The 18,261-nt window shown below is 35.6% G+C and overlaps 1 protein-coding gene across 1 annotated transcript; it reads right to left on the minus strand.

The window, feature by feature from the left end:
- Positions 1–392: 392 nt before the first annotated feature.
- Positions 393–13,598, minus strand: LOC125675379 (cartilage intermediate layer protein 1-like). Its single transcript, XM_056160089.1, has 15 exons — positions 13,489–13,598; positions 13,285–13,395; positions 13,063–13,185; positions 12,203–12,250; positions 10,605–10,715; positions 10,382–10,507; positions 10,218–10,235; positions 8,894–8,929; positions 5,645–5,827; positions 4,790–5,104; positions 4,384–4,492; positions 4,086–4,234; positions 2,235–3,967; positions 1,363–1,625; positions 393–1,274 (listed from the first exon to the last, which is right to left on the minus strand). Exons 1-15 carry the CDS (start codon positions 13,547–13,549, stop codon positions 1,043–1,045), a joined length of 3,618 nt encoding a protein of 1,205 aa, XP_056016064.1. The 5' UTR covers positions 13,550–13,598; the 3' UTR covers positions 393–1,042.
- Positions 13,599–18,261: the final 4,663 nt, after the last annotated feature.

Below are 18,261 nucleotides of genomic sequence, written 5' to 3' on the forward strand. Positions count from 1 at the left end.
TGGTCAGCATCTCGGTCTATGTGTTGTTGTTTTATCCTGACATATTGTTATTTGGAGTTGTGACCCATCCTGAATAAATTGTTGGTTGTTTTTAACTTGTATATGGTGTTTATTTCTTTCTTTCTTTGTGACAAGGAACCGCTCGACTTGTTACAATATATAGTTTACATGATTTATAATTTACCATGCTTAAGAGAATTATAATTACACTTGGGACACGCCAATGACTATACCATGCTTCGTTCGGCCCAACGGTCACACCGTATATATTAGCGTTCCATGAGTTCTACATATCACAGTGTGAGAACTTCCCTTCTGTCTCTAGAATTCTAATGAGGACGCAGAAATTTGTTTTCATTTTCTCTCAAAATGTTCCAGAACATCAAACAACATGAGGGTAGTCATTTTTATTTACTTGACAATGACTTACGAATTTTTTAAACTTAGGATAGCCCATAGGCTGTCATAAGGTTACGGTGATATTTTAATGTAACTTAAGTTAAAACAATTAATAAGACGTATATTTATCGTACCTTAAGGTTACGACGAAATCTTGAACTTACGAAGTTTAGTAAAACAAATTAACCCTGAACATATATTTCTTAGAAAAGATCAAAATATCTGAGAAATTGAAATACGATTGGACAAAACAGCATATGCATTTAGTACATTGAATATATATTGCAAGATACATGCATGATACATGTGAAATTATCAGCCGAAACAGGTAAATTTTGACTAATCTTGTCGTATATATTATGCATGATATGGAATTTAATCAAAGGTAAATGGTATGCAGGTCGTGATAGTTGCAACATTCATTCTGAAAGAATTCTAGTATATACCAGTTTTACTATTCCCAGACTTTAAACAAAGAAATAAGTATATGGAAAGATCACAGGGTTTTAATTATGATATTTACAACTTCAAATTTCGAACCACTATTGTATACCTAGTGACACTTTTAATGCATTATATAGACATATATTCAGTAATGCTTATGATTGCAAGTAATTGACAGTCAGGAAATGTGTTCCGTCTACTAACATTCAAATGTTGCTGCAGACGTTTCTTTTGTGGTTTTCATTGTGTTGCTTATGGGGTCTGTATCCCTCCCAGATAAGCAGAAATTTCTTATTGTCTCTGTTGCACCGTTTCCTATATACACTCCAGTTATTGGACCGTAGTTGTCATTCGGTAGGGGGGAAAAAGAAAACCCTGGATTGGACGGTCGGTTTGGTCTTACGTTTCCTCTGATACCAAATTGAGGATTTCTGAAAACAGGAAACGAGTAATTAGGGACAAAATGACGAATACTTATTCGACATTCATTTAAACAACGATGATTGAAAGACAACCTACAGTTTCAATCTGCAGGTAGATGCGCTGTACATCAAATTCACTTTGACGTCAGTTGGCACGTTGTGAACTATAGTAGGCCCATCCCGCACCTCTCCTGGACACCTGAACTCCACGCATGCAGCTCTCGTGCTGTAGTCTATATTGGATGATGCTAGGTCCGGAATTGGACCAACATTAACAGAGCCATAAATGTTAGCAGCTCTACTATCCCTTTGGTAACTTATTGCCATGATCCTTACATTTCGCAGAAGGGGATTGGAACCCTAAATCAAAGAGAAAAGATAACGATTTAGTCAAGCTACTGTTTCGAAAATATCCAGTCTGTTACGCCCTGTACTGTAAACATCGTGGAAATTCGAATTTCGATTATATGCACATTCAGTCTTCCTTAATCATGCATAACGCTTTCTAGAGACCGATTAGAAATAAAGTAAATTATAGACATACATAAGAGAAATCAGTGATTCTAAAATAAAGGTATATGTAAATTTATCTAAGCTAAATTTCACATATCTACATCATTTAAAACGGAAAAGAAGAGCAAAAAGTCACTATGCCCAGCTAATTTGAATCAAATGTAAATGCATACCGTGACATTGAATTGTAGTTACGTGTACCCCCTTAATCGATATATTATGTTTACAATCAAAATAATTAATACGTAGAGGTGAAATTTTGGGACCGTGGACTATAATGAAATCTCAATCGACTTAAGCATTGCAAATATGCTAAAGAGAAACTGCAAAAGTTAATAATATTGGTTTAGTATATACAGGTATAAAGTCTTCAAAACAACTGCTAAAACGTTTGAGTTCATAAACATGTGTATATTTGATGCACTAGGACCCATTATACCGCCGTAAATTGCTTACGAGAACTCGAACTTTGATGAAACAAGCTCGTCTAGTCATTTTGTCTTTTTCGGCTGGATACCAGGAGAGTTTGTTATCAACAATATCTGTACTAATCGTGAGCTGATAGTCTGGTGGTTTGACGAGCGGTGCGAATTGGAAATGGAAGTCGTCTTTGCCGTCCCGCCAATCGCATTGTGTTTTCTTACTATATACAAATACTGGTCCTAATTTTTTCGTAGTGACATCATATCCCCAATCTCGTGCATGGAATTGAACAATTAAGGAATTGTTAGTATTATTGTAACCGAATCCAAATGGCAACGAATGACTGTTAGACGCAACTAAATTGATTGGGTCTATACTCTGTTTCGCGTGGATGAAGACGTCTTGTCGGCAGAACACTTTTAGACAAGCAACTCCGTCTTTATTGACATTTTTCGAGTAGGAACCAGAGTACTTTCTAGCAGATTTGTCCCATGTGTAGGCCACTACAGTTGCCCCTGATGAAATAGGTTGGTTAAACAAAGTATCTTCATAAACTTTCACACGTACGACGCATGCATCTCTCCTAGTCTGTGTGTCTCGATACGTAACTTGCGTGTAGTAATACAGAGGTGGACTATCACAATTATGTCGATTTCTGCGTTCGATACGTGTTTTGGTTACAGTTTCCAATATATTTATTGGATTCACCCGCGGAAATACACCAATAAGGATTGGTGACGATTGAAGAAGCTTTCGTTTTCCACTTGATACACTGTTCTTGAATTTGAACTGCTCCTGTTTTACCCATCTCCCACTTGTATGATCTAAATACCACGAGTATAAATCCGGGTTGCCGTCTTTATCTAGAGTTACATTAAATAAAGATGCGTCCATTTCTACTGTAATTGGTGCATTTACAAACAGCTCATTCCCCCTATCATCTTCAACTTTTAGATCAAACATTCCATATGTGTCTAAGGGCGTGTCGACACCGTGATCATCAATATAGCTAACACTTCCATACGCTGATTGAAGGTCTTCTAAGCTTCGGGGATCCATAAAATGTATACTCGCGTTTGCATGTCCATTGAATGGTGTACCATCTGATGTTATTATTGAGTTTCCTGGTAAAGACAGTTGTAGTGCTGGTGAGGCACTTTCTACCGATCCCAATGAAACGGACATCTCCATCCCTGTGTCAAAGCGAATAGGTTTCGGCTTTAAAGGAACAATAATATTTACTTGTGTATTTTCATCTTCTGCTATTTCAATAGTTTTTATTGTATCCATAAACTTTCGATCACGATCATTTTTCAGTTCAACAACAATGTTTGTGGAGTTAGAATCGACACGTATGTTAAAAAACCCGGTGGAACTTGTAACACCCACAAGTTTGTCATTGATATATAGTTCTCCCTGATTGAACGGAATTTCCTGTCCACCTTTTATACCATATGCGGTTCCTGATACTTGTGTCAGCGTCACACATTTATTGCACTTGCAAGAGGAAATCATATTTATCGGATATGTGAACCCTTGGCATTGAATGTCAACAGTTTTGGTGCTCTTTGAAACACAGCAGTGCCTCTCCCAGGGATCTCTACATGTCTCTGTATTTAGCATGCTTCTTGTCAAACAAATACCCCTTCGACATTGCCCAACATTAAGAGTAGCATTTTGTTTTCCATTGTCGTTGAAATAGCAACCGCTCGGTAAATCTATATATTTTTCTTCCACATGCCCTTGGCAAGTATCGTCACAATTTTCTAGATACAAAAGTAAAATTGAATACAAGTTAACAAGAAATACAAGATATACATATCTTTTTCGTAATGAAGTTGCCATTATTTTCAATTTCATTTTATAAGTCCATGATAGAATTACCTTCAACCGTAAGCTTTGCCGGTTTTGATATGACAGAACCAGCTACAGTCTGAGTACGGCATGTATAAAGACCTGCATGACCTGATTGTAGATTTTCCAAATGTAGGTGTCCATCCTCTCCTCCTGGTACTTCAACATTGTCTTTAAACCTTTATTGAACATTTTAAATCAAAGGAGAGTTTAATTTCAAACTATGAAATAAACAAAATCCATTGAAATATTTTAATGAAAAATATGTTTTCCTTCCCGTTTGTTGCCTTCTTAGAAAATATTATCAATAACTTAAAAACAAACCTACCAAACGTATTTCGAAGGATTTGGGCGACCAATGGCTTCACAACAAAGCATCACATTTTGACTTTTCATTCTAATTTTATCTTCAGGATTCGTCTTTATTTTTGGTGACACTATAACGATGTTGAAATTAAGTATTTCATTAGCTGCTTCAATAAAAATATAAATCAGATGTATAGCAACCCAGGGGCGATCATTATTATCTGTCATTGACTTATGACAATCTAGCTGTTCAATATTTCATTCATTAGTGTTTATAGAGGGAATGTAACAAAGTGAGTTATTGGAGCATATTGTTACCATGATGTGCTACAACCGACGTCGTAAAATAGAACTATCACTACATATATCATGTTTTGGATTCAAATCTCATTATCTTTTCAAAACAATTATGCCTGATGTTTGCATACCAAGTGTTTGCAAATTCCCATCGCACTGCCAGTGGGTGTCATTCATCATGTAAACGTCACACGTATTCTCGCTATAGCCATTATGTTTAAACACAAGTCGTTCTCCTATCAGACAATTTCCATCGCCGGAAAATTCCCCAAATGCATTCGTAGTAGAAAAAGGCTCCCACTGTTTGGAGCTTAGGAACACCTCCACACCGCTGATAGGATGGTTGTTTTCATCCTTAACGAAACCGAAAACAGCGGATTCGGAACATTTACAAGTGCTGCAATCGTCTGATAGTGTTCCTCCCCACGGACATCTTCTGTTGCAATCTGTTATGTAATAAAGTTGCTTTTCATTATTCCTACAATGACTTGGAATTCATGAAAAGCATAGTTAGTGTGTATCGCTCTCAGTGTAATTTAAACATAATTTGATATAGGTATATAGCTACTATTTATAAAACGTTCCAATGTATAACAATTGGTTGGAAGTTACCTTCATATGAAGATATATGTTGAAAGCATTATAGATAATGAATCATGATTATTATATTGTATTATAGAAAACGATTTGCAAATAGTTCAGCATAACAAACACACTAAATTGGACAGGTGAATGCAAGGTGAAGACAACGAACAGTGATCAATCTCATAACTCCTACAAGCAATACAAAATAGATAGTTGGGCAAACACGGATCCCTGGACACACCAGAGTTGGGATCATGTGCCTAGGAGGAGTAAGAATCCCCTGTTGACCGGTCACACCCGCCGTGAGCCCTATATCCTGTTAAGGTAAACGGAGTTATCCGCAGTTAAAATCAGTGTGCCAAGAATGGGTTGAAATAGTTCAACATAACAGACACACTAACTTGGACAGGTGAATGGGTTGCAGGATTCACTTTCCTGGACTGTACCAACACAATTGCGGCCGCCGTTCTGAGGAGGAGGATTCACGCAGTATCTCTGTCTTGTCCTGGTCCCGCCATTGCATGTCGCGCTACAATCGGACCACGTGTCCCAAAGTGTCCACCCTCCATCAATAGGATTTGTGGCTTGAGAAAATAAAAATAAATGAAGGAGATTGTTTGCTTGTTATTGTCTTTATAGCATTTGTTGTGAACGGTTTTTTGAAAAATGAAATGAAAAGTAAATTGATTTTTTGTTTAGGTTAAATGAATACAATTTACGTTATGACATTTAATCAATACCATTGATTTCTCAATTAAGTCCCAACACAATGGAAGAAATTTGTATGGAGTTACATGGGGAGGGGTAATATAGTTCAACGTTTCAACATCAAAGAAAATGCACAAGTTTCATATTTTTAGGGCTTTTATATTTGCAGTTATTACAAATAAAAGAAGCCATATATATATATATATATATATATATATTAAGTCTGGCGAACATTAAGTAGCAAGAAATGTACCATACAGCAGTCGTGATGTTCATCTGTTACAATCAAAACAATTGACGTCACAATTAAATGCGCAGGTGCCAACTCAGCATGGATTGAAAAGATCGAAGCTTATCGCCGTGCACGGGTGGGAAGATTTTCAGAACGGATTATTCGAAAACATTGATTGAAATTCCAATTTATAAGTTGATTTTCAATCCACTTAGATTTACTCTCATTGTATTAATGAATTATAATGTTAAACATTTGGCAAAACGTATTCAAAACGAAAGTATGAGGTTTATAAGAGATTAAGACCACGAGTAACATAATTACTACTTCAATTTTTATAATCCATTTAACTGATCAAAGAACAATGGACGGTTAATTGGCCCGCAAAAACTTCAGTTCCTGATTTCAATCAACAGGTAACGTCCACGTCTGACGCAAAATATTTATGCAAGATCAACTTCTTTGGTCACCGGAGTAAAACAGGTGACCTATTGCAATTGTTTGTCGTCCGTCGTCGTCCGTCATGCGTCATGCGACGTGCGTCGATATAACATTTTTAACTTCTTGTTGATAATTACCAGTCCAATTCTTTTGATATTTGGTTTAAAGCATCTTTGGGACAAGGGGGACATAAATTGTAAATTTCAGGACTCCATCACCCCTGGGGCCTTAGGAGCGGGGCATAAACTGTCGAAAATTGACCAATTTTCAAAAATCTTTTTCTCAAGACATGTAAGAAAAACTAAATGCATAGTGATGTACAGCAGGAAGGCCTCTATCAAAATTGTAAATTTCATGATCCCCGGGGTAGGGTTTTGACCCCAGGGATGGGCCAAACTTGGTATATAGTTTTATGTGTAAAACACTTCAATAACATGTTCTTTAGTGCTATTGATACTAAATTGAAAGTAAATATATATTTAGATAGAACAGGTAGCCCTTTACCAAAATTGCAAATTTGATGATCCTAAGGGTAGGGATTATGGTATCAGGGTGGGGGCCAAAATGGCCAGTTATTAAATGCGTGAACAATAGACATATTTAACTTCTTTGATAACTATCATTCCAACTCGTTTGAAATTTGGTATGAGACATTTTTGGAACAAGGGGAACATAAATTGTAAATATCAGGATTCCTGCAACCCTGGGGCCTTAGGGGCGTGGAAAAAACTGCCCCAAAATGACCATTTGTTAAAAAGCTTCTTCTCAAGAACCATACATATGTAAGAAAAACTAAATGAATATTTATGTAGAACAGGAAGGCTTCTACCAAAATTGTAAATTTTATGATCCCCGGGGTAGGGTTCTGATCCCAGGGTGGGGCCAAACTTGGTATATAGTGCTAATCGGATAGAGCAGGTAGTCTTTTACCAAAATTGTAAATTTGATTTTCTCCAGAGTAAGGGCTCTAACCCCAGTATGGGACCAAACATAGTATATAGTATGTATATGTAAGTTTGCTGATACTGTATAAAATCTACATGCATACTTATGGATAGCAGAAAATGATGTACAAAAAATGGTGAATTTCATAACCCAGGGTATGACTTTAGGATTAGTCATATGTTTGATGTTTTAATGTCAATACACCTAATATTTAAATCCTTTCATCAGTGTATGCACTTTTGAGGACAGATAAGTTTTAAGAACACATCTTGTTTTTGCTGTTGCTGAACATTATAATTTAGCTTGTATATTCAGAACAGAAATTTTGTTCTAGATTTCATTGCCCATGGAAGTAGTGATACTTTTCACTAGTACTCAGGTGACCGATAAGGCCTGTGGGCCTCTTGCTAACATTCAATTTAATAACATGTGTGATCCGTATACCCATTAAAGTATATTTGTACGGTTAACGTTTCAAATAAATGCTGTATGTGTATATGGAACTCAATTTACGCATATCATTTTACGCATACTACATAAAAAGTCAATTGCAATTACTAGCAGCACTTTCATCGTTATAAAGAAGACTGCGTTAGATTATATCTGTATATATAGAAATTTAAGATTAGATAGAAAATGAAGAAAAAGTACCTGACCACAAGTGAATCATCATTTCATTTATATATATATATATATATATATATATATATATATATATATATATATATATATATAAACATTAGATTAAAAGAAAAGAAACCCCACAAAATTCAATTACAACGCAAGCGATTTCATTTTATAAGACCTCAGTCCGTGCTGAAAAATGTTTCCACTCGTGCGCGGCGATAAGCTTAGCTCTTTTTTCCGTCCGCTCATTGCACTGTGACTTGAAATGTTTTGACTGTAACAGATGAACATCACGAATGCTGTATACTTCATTTCTTGCAACTTTATATTCGCCGGTATTATCCAATGATATAAAATTGCGAGACTTAGAGTGAAATTCAAATCCTTGAGATAACGTACTACATGTAGAGTTACTAGTGTTTATTTCAAGCATTGAAAATTCAAAATTTACAGTTCATGAAAGATGCCAATTTTGATATCATAATTACATGTAACTGAAAGCCGATTTCTCTAAATTTTATCAAAAAGAATTCGCAGTGGTATTCTATCAACTGATATAAAATATGTGTATTGTAGACTTTTAAATCATTTTCACATCCAGAAGAAATAGTTGCCTGTTTTTAAAACATTCTGCGAAATCAAAATCTGTTACATTATGAGCTTGATTTTTATAATTGAAATAAATAATGATTCATACCTATTGGTTCTGTAACGTACCCGTGTGTTGTTGATGCTGGAAAAAACGGAAAGAAGACTATTCCTAGGAGATTATAGTGTACATTAAACCGCATAGGTCATCATCATTAAGATGTGACTTAAGATGCACGTTCTTAATATAATAACTAGAATTTCAAAGAGTACTCGATTATCACTCGGTTATACCGATCATCGACTAAATTTTTCATAGTCCAGTACTCGATAAAAATAACTTTTTAATCATCTTCATAATTGCTAAATGTGTTTTGTGAGAATCGTGTAAGGGTAATGTCAAACCGGTTGTACATACATTGGAAATACCTTATAAATACATTTACTTGTTTCTTGTTATGCCTAAGTGCCTTTTGATTGTTGCATGTACAACCTTTCATTATCAAAATAAAAAATTTCGTTTATCTACTTCTCCGTCACGAGTCAGTGATTCTGTTGGAACTAGGTCTCAGATAGATTAATCATAACACGTCCTCGTGTATAACGCACATCTTCAAAGTTGAGTCAATTTCCTTGGATAAAATGCACGGTGCACGCCCAAACTTTTCGCCGAAGAAAGCATGCCCTATGTTTATTTCACATAATAAAAAAAATGAAATTTAATTGTTTTAAATTTACATTCACTAAATCTTTTCTCTTGTATTTTTTTGAAATTGACATTGCTTTCATCATGCAATAAATACATAATTGTTGCAAACTAATTCGATCGAGTTTTCTAGTACCACATGTCTGCAATATCATTACCAAATATGGAGTGGCATCAATGTCAAAGGGTGAATTGGTTGTTCGTTTTAACTAACAAATGGGTCAACCATATGATATTTTAGATCTTATTTCTAGTTTTTATTTTTGGATAATACATACGCGGTTTTTTTTTTAACTGTAATGCTAGTTACCTTCATCACCCGATGAAACAGCAAAGAAAGCATTTTATTGTTTAATTCATAAATAATAAATTAAAATGAATTTCTGTCTTACATTACATGTTGATGTACTTTTCATGTTAGCGTACTTGAATATAGATACACACAAATTTGTCGTAATATTGTATCATATTGTTTTGGTCATGTGCAATTGATACGATGTCTTTGATTCAATTGAATATATTTCTAAACGGCTACCAACAAAAACAATCGTTATCGGCAGCCTTTCATCCCGTGAACTTCACTATACTTGTACCCTATCCGTGTGTTGTTGTTTTTTTTAACGAGTACTCAACTATCGCTCGACTAAAGCCTCCGAGTATTCCTCTAGGTTATCCGAGTAAAAGTGACATCCCTGATAATAATCATAAACTGATATATAATACTTACGAGGAGTCGTTGTTTTTACTGCAATATTAGAACATCAATCAAATTCAAACGCTTAATTAAATATTTCTTTTATAAACTTTCTAAGGTATTTATCAATCCCATTTTTTATGTTAAGAAACAGTGAATGTGTAATAAAATTATGAGTTCGATTTGTACTGTGTTACCTTCACATAGATTGCAGAATTTTCGACAATTCGTCCTTGCCCAACTTTGATAGCTGGGATCCGTGCATATCTTGGGATCAAGTTTGTGACAATAGGTTATATCATCGACGCAAGTAAGATTGACATCTGCAATCAAATGTAGTTCTTATCATTTAGGTAAATCCGTACATATTATGTAACAAGCTCTCTCCCTACAATATTATCGATACAAATGAGGACCTACCGCCGCACATTCCACATCTCCTCGGACAGTTATCTCGTGCCCATGCATGGTTTTCCCCAAAACAATACGAGTTGTCAAACCAGTAACAGTCATCCCTCTTATCAACGCATTCTGGGGAAAAAAGATAAAATGTGCTCTATTTACCGTATTATTCAAGGTCACTAATATTAGGCGTCAAAGTAATAACAAAGTATAATTATTTTTCACATAGATAATATGTCTCAAATACTTTAACGATACTTCACATTTAGTTTCGTTCTGATTCATCATACTACGAATGCATGGTTTATCTTTTTGGCTTTCTGTTGTTTGTCGACACTAATTAAGAACCTATGCAATATAATCTACGCAATGCTTGCAAGATGACTGCAACCCAAACCGTTGCTACGGATATTTAGTCCTAGTTTGTGAACAATTATCATCCATTTTCTTCACCATCACGTGTTCAAATTACTTAGTGTTTCTCATCTAGATTTACAGCAGTTTTGCATTAGACCGGTCAACAGGGGATGCTTACTCCTCCTAGGCACCTGATCCCACCTCTGGTGTGTCCAGGGGTCCGTGTTTACCCAACTATCTATTTTGTGTTGCTTGTAGGAGTTATGAGATTGATCACTGTTCGTTATCTTCACCTTGCATATACCTATCATTTTCTCCGTGTGTATAGCTGCAACAGTTTCACAATAAACAAACACATATCTCTTTCGCTTTCTATCTATATACTAATATATACTAGTATATAGATAGAACTCTCTCTCTCTCTCTCTCTCTCTCTCTCTCTTTCAAAAATTGAATCCCTGAATAGTAAAGGTATGCAAAATAATTCAAGAAGATAATGTGAAAACTTCCTGTATTAATATCAAAATATTGTCTGATTGAATGTATCTTGTTTAACGATTTTTCACTCATATTAAGATATCACAAAGACCGGTGAAGGGCGTCACATTTAGGTCTTTATTCCATGGTTACGGCCATTCCACACCTACTGTGATACAGACATCCGTTTTTAAGGTCATCTCATCTGACCCGTGACATTCAGACCTGACGCCGAGCGTTTGGCGATGGAACTGTCACTGTCTGCTTTATTGATTTAGAGCTGTTGCAGTAGGGATTCGAAAATCAACTTTCCGAATGCAGGTAAATCTCAAACTAGGAATCAAGCAATTTCTAAAGATCTTAATGAAAGGTGAAGACAACGAACAGTGATCAATTTTATAGCCTCTATAAGCAATACAAATTAGAAAGTTAGGCAAACACGGACCACTGGATGTAACTGACGTGGAATCGGGTGCCTAGGAGGAGTAAGCATCCCCTGTCGATCGGTAACACACGTCACGAGTCCTTTATCTTGAGCAGGCAAACGGAGTTATCCGTAATCAAAATCAGTGTGCCAAGAACGGACTAATAATCAGTATGAAACACGTCAGGCCGCATTTACCCCGATGAAAGGCTGCATTGGCAAACTAGATCGTTATAATGACCATAGAATTTGCGAAATGTTGACTTTAAACGAGACTGTTAAAACCCTTGCACCATCAGCGCGTTTGTCAATAGCCTGTATCATTCAAGTGGCATTGACTTGCAATAGGTAGCATTACCTTTTGTTGGAGGAAGAGATGGTTCAGTTGTAGGTAGCCATGGATTTTCTACAAAATTAGAAAATAATAAACGATTCATGTTGAAAGACCAGAAATAGTCGCCTATACGCCGGTTTCGAGATACGTCCGAGTTATATTCCTTTTGTAAACTCTCGTACGTAGCAAGGCGCAAAATAACTTGAGTACACGCGGGAGTGGGACAAATATTCATCACTGAATAAGTGAATGTGCTCAGTGAGTTTAGCAATCGCAGCCCCATCACCTGATGTCGACTGATACACAAACTAAGTAACTTAGAATTATTATTATATCACGTTATTTCTTTGCAGCTTCCTGTCATATCTAGGATTTTACATGAAAATATAGCAATGTATTCATGTACCAACTTTAGTAAAATATTTCTGTTGCTAGTATCTAATATTTCTCTCATAATAAATATGAATATCCAAATAAAAATCTTTTTTGATCATTTTATCATCTTTCTCACTGACTGCAAGATCCACTGTGCCCCACTTAAGCCTTCAAAGTTCCACTAAATGTACCCCCTACACAGGAGAGCTCTAATCTCGAAACTGGCGTATTCAACAATGCTAAGTAAATAAACCCTTCAATAAAGAAACACAAAAACAAACTCCCTCAAAGAAAATCATCTATCGCTGCTTTCAATTATTTATTGCTTGTACATGAAAGGTGAAGAGAGGATTTTTCATTTCCTTAAAATCCACTAATTATTTATAGTTTTAACGACCGATAGGAAAACCTGAAATATTTGTTATTGGTATAAGTAGGTACATAGTATGTAAATACATTTACGGACAAATTTATTCAATGATATTTGAAGGATGGTGAAACAAACATACGGTCACATAGATGGCAAGACTGTCTGCAATTCTTTCTAGTCCATCCGATATATTCTGGTGTTGTGCAAAGGTTTGGAATATCAGCACACGTACTGACGGTGTCTCTGCATTCATCACGAATATCTGTGTGAAAACAAAATATAATGTCGAATTTTGCTATGAAAAGTTACGTTTTATCTGGAGTTCATTCTTTTTAAGTACGATAAGAAGAAACACAAATACTTTTACAGATCCCACAGGTTTCTTCACAATTTTCCTGCATCCATGACTGTTCCTCTCCAAAACAGTTTCTGGTATCCAAAACCAAGCAATTTTCATAATTGTCTCGGCATTCTTCACAAACAGACAAAGTTGTATTACCCTGGGAACATGCATAGTATACAAGCATACCAACATTACAAGAAAGACACATAATACATTAAATACCTTTGTAGCTCGATACACCACGCAAACGAACTAAAATAAAAAGTAGATATAGGGCCTTCATTTTTCAGGTCTTCAACATCATCACTGCATTACTAATTTATCTGAAATGGAACCCAGATTACGTACGGGATGTACACTATCCTTGTTATCTTAAGGCATCAAGGTTAAGGGTATCATTGGATATGTTCTATACGTGTATTTTAAAGACGTTAAATAACAGCATTAAGACAGTCAGGGTTGATAAAGCACTACTGAACAATAAAAATGTTCCTTATTAACATATTGATAGATAGGTAACATAAAGTACTTCACTATGTAGGTGTAACCACTTCGCCCAGGGTGGGAACTCACAACTTCATGACAGTGTTTCAACAGACATTTTTAGTGTCCAAGTACTTAAAATATTCTGTTCGGTGATTATGGAATTTTCTGCTTACTATCGACAAGACCACTGAGAAAAGAAATAGAGTCCATGTTTCCCAACTCGTTACTTTGCATTCCTTATAGGAGATGTGAAGTTGATCGCTGATCGTTATCTTCATCTTTAATTTGATTAAGCAAAAGAATTGTACGTGATGCACACTACACTGAGGTATTTTATATAGCATATGCATTCAAATTAACTCTTAATTGAACATATCTGCCTTCTGTGAAGAAATATCGAATATAAGATAAAGAATGACTCATTCATTAAATATGGAGATCCTCTTCCGCACCAGGCCAAAGTTCAATTCTTGACCCGCGGAACCAAGGATGGCACATTGCATCATCAAACTATACACGATAAGCGTTGGCACTTTCTAACAGTCAGTTAAAAACTAAAATATTAATTGCAAACTGGATATTCATCTGTATGCATAAAATTTGATATTTAATAAATGTCACTGTAGTTTGGCAGCTCCTTTGATAATACTTGTGCGGAGGTATTCATCTTTGGAGGTCAAGATTCCTTGAAATGATACATATTTCTGTTGATAAAATTTGATTTATGTAAACCATGACACATGAATGAAAGATGAATCAAATCAAGCTTGTTTTCAAGTAGATATGTTTAACAATTGTATTGCACATTTTGGATATATCAAACATTTCATAAGTGGATCACCCCTGAGTAAAATGAAAAATTATAAATTAAATTATAAAGTCAACAGAAAACTGAGAAAATTTATTCACCAACAACGCATGAACCAATTAATAGTAATTGACGACCGATTTATCTGTTGATTTGGGGTAGGGGCGTTATATCATGCTTTAATATTATACTTTTGAGATTGTACTTTATATAAGCCAAAAGTGACGTTTCTCTTATTTACATATGCACAAAAATATCAAATCCTCATTCTACAGTTTCTAGAAGTTGTTGACAATGGTGTATTGTAGATCTACTCACGTTTTACTGGGTGTTTCAACCACTATGTCATTAACACAGCTGACTGATATCAAAATAACGAAGAAATGTTTCCAATATAAACAATGTAATCGTCATTAAATTACACATATCGGTTTCTGTAAAATGTTTATAACACACGACGTTCTATGCCTATAAAAATCAGTGTACATGTATGTAACGATTTATTGCTGTTTTCTCTGATTTTAAGGATCCACATCCCCCTTAATTTCTGAAGGAAACTCGAATATCTAATAGTGCAACATCTCGGTACACAAATATGCAAATGATGACTTTCCACGATGATGGATTTATTTTACCAGAATTTTTAAATTAAAAAATATATGCTAAAATATATATGAATTTTAATTCATTACTGAATTTACATGTATCAATTATTTTTCAGCGAGTCGGGGTCAAAGAAAAATAACCCATTTTTTTCGCATAGTAAACCCAGGCTAAGGAGATAAAAGTTATTTCTCCTAGAACTAAAGTCTTTTTCAATATCTGGTCAGATACCATGGTAGTCATGGTCCAATTTTGGTGTACATAATATTTTTAATTTTGTTACGTCAGACATTAGAAGAACGTGAATTCTTTTATGATATCTGATAATTACTCTCATATATATATATATATATATATATATATATATATATATATATATATATATATCAATAATGCTTAGTATGATAAAATTGTTAAGGAAATACCAGTACTCCCAATTTATTACATCCTTTCATAGACTAATTTCCGTCTTTTCTATCTGGTTACCGTCAAGGCATATAATTTACGAAATGCCCATTTCAACGAGACTGCGCTGTGCACTCTATAACATCGCTTTACTTGTCAGTAGCCGGTCTTGGTTTTAAAATTTTACCATACACAGAGTATGGTCTAATTCAACCAATAAGTAGAACGATATACAAGTGATTATAAGATATTGTTACATGTTTGTGCACCTGCATATGGTGTGGATATCTCTCAACGGATTCGAAACGCCAGAGCTTGTTCTGCGTATAGTCAGTTTTTAAATCAAAGCAATCTACTGACAAACAAGTTAGTGGCACAGGGATTTCAACGGTCTCGATTGCAGTCAGTATTTGCAAGTTCTATGGTTGTTATAACAATCTAGTTCGTCAATACAACCAATTATTGGGTCAAATATTGTCTGACGTGTTTCATACCGATTGTTAGGCATATCTTAGCACACTGATTTTGACTACGGATAACTCCGTTTACCTGATCGGGATATATGGCTCATATATTCATAGGGTTCACGGCGTGTGTGACCGGTCGACAGGGAATGTTTACTCCTCCTAGGCACCTAATCCCACCTATGGTGTGTTCAGGGGTCCGCGTGTTTGCCCACCTATCTATTTTGTATTGCTTATAAGAGTTATCTACGGAAGCCGATAGGTGCCAGGGTATAGAGTTAATATTTATTTAAATGGCGGCCGCCACTTAATTTATGTGGCGGCCGCCACTTTATTTAACTGGCGGCCGCCACTTATTATCTGCCGGCCGCCATATAAATTGACTGGAGGCCGCCACTTAATTTATCTCGCGGCCGCCACTGAATTTAACTGGCGGCCGCCACTTATTATCTGCCGGCCGCTAGTTAATTTATGTGGCGACCGCTAGTTAATTATCTGGCCGCCATATAAATTAACTGGCGGCCGCCATATAAATTAACTGGCGGCCGCCACATAAATTAACTGGCGACCGCCACTTAATTTAAATCATTTATATGGCTATGCCATTTATTCAACTCCTCTCTCTTTCTCTATCTCTCTCTCTCAAAATGAAAGGGGTGCAATCCCTCCTCAATGCTTAGTAATATGTATGTGATACACACACACACACACAGATATATATATATATATATATATATATATATATATATATATATATAGAACCACGGGGCTGACCCTATATTTATTTATTTTTTTGACAACGTTCAATTTCTGTTATTTTCACATGCAAACTAAATTATTTTCACGTGTGAAATAAGATTAATTGGCGGATTGGTCCCTGCCCCACTCTTTTGGTGGTAGTAATCACTGGTAAAAATGTAATACTGTAATAATGAATGAACTGATCAATTGAAGGATGAACGGAACCCCCTCCCTCCAATTTAGGAGTACAAAGTTTGGACAAAATATACATTTTAGGTTCCTTTTCTGCTTGTCAATAATTGTAGAAGACAATTCTCCTCCGACTGTCCCTATACACTTTGAAAAACGATGCTCTGTGTTTGCGTACTATTCTAAATTTTTCCAAAATAATAACTCAGTGATAAGAATTACATTGTTTTTGCAATTGGCAGCCGCCATATATAAATTAAGTGGCGGCCGCCAGACAAAATTACTGGCGGCCGCCAGTTAAATTAAGTGGCGGCCGCCAGTTAAATAAATATTACTTCTATACCCTGGCACCTATTGGCTTCCGTAGTTATCAGATTGATCACTGTTCATTATCTTCATCTTTCACGCATGCAGATATGAAAGGTCGGTAATGGAGAAACTGGAGTTGAGATTGTGTTTAACGTCTATGGTCAGTAAAGTATTCAAATCCAAAGATAATGTCTTTGTTTCGAGTTTACTCTGATGTATCAATGAAGGAGAATGTTTTAATAGATGATTTATTTAAGGAAGTTAGCTCCTGGGATTTTGGTCACATCTGCGCAGGATGCTACAACTAAGTATTCACTGGTTCAATACTGATTCCATTGGTGCAAACGTATTACACATTTATTACTGAACTCTGTCAGTGATCAATTCTTTAACTCCTATAAGCAATACAAAATAGAGAGTTTGGCAAATACATACCTCTGGATATACCAGAAGTGTGATCATGTGTCATGGGGGATCAAGCATCCCCGTCGACAAGTCACACCGCAATGCGCCCTGTATCTTCAGACAGCATTTGACCCAAAGATAGGTTGCATTGGCAAAGCAGATCATTATAACGACTATACGATTTGCAAAATAATAAGTTTTACGAGACTGGTGGTAAAACCCATGTTACATCAACTTGTTTGTCAGTAGCTTGTCTCGATTCAAAACTGATCACACGCAGATCATACGGAGAACAAGCTCTTGAGGATCGAATCAGTTGAGAGTTATCAACACCATGCAGGTGATAGTGGAATATTACTACATGAATATAGGAAGTTGACAATGTAGAAGCTGAAATCATCCTGTTTGTCATAAAGTTGAGTTGTTAGTCTGTCGTTAATAGCTATGTTCAATAAAATATCTAAGTAAGAGCAGGTATGGACGACTTTGTGATGTCTTTTATTTTAAATTCACAGGAATATATCGAAATGTCAAATGGATGAAAAGGATTTTCGTTTCCAGATAAAGCATCGTCGCTATATCTAG

This window comes from Ostrea edulis, chromosome 3 (genome assembly GCF_947568905.1).
Source record: "Ostrea edulis chromosome 3, xbOstEdul1.1, whole genome shotgun sequence".
NCBI lineage: Eukaryota > Metazoa > Mollusca > Bivalvia > Ostreida > Ostreidae > Ostrea > Ostrea edulis.

Coding starts and splice junctions, on each gene's coding strand:
- LOC125675379 (XM_056160089.1), bottom strand. CDS start 13,549: ATGAAGGCCCTATATCTACTTTTTATTTTAGTTCGTTTGCGTGGTGTA. Junction 4,235..4,383: donor AATCCTTCGAAATACGTTTG/GTAGGTTTGTTT, acceptor TGTTCAATAAAG/GTTTAAAGACAATGTTGAAG. Junction 1,275..1,362: donor TCTACCTGCAGATTGAAACT/GTAGGTTGTCTT, acceptor TCCTGTTTTCAG/AAATCCTCAATTTGGTATCA.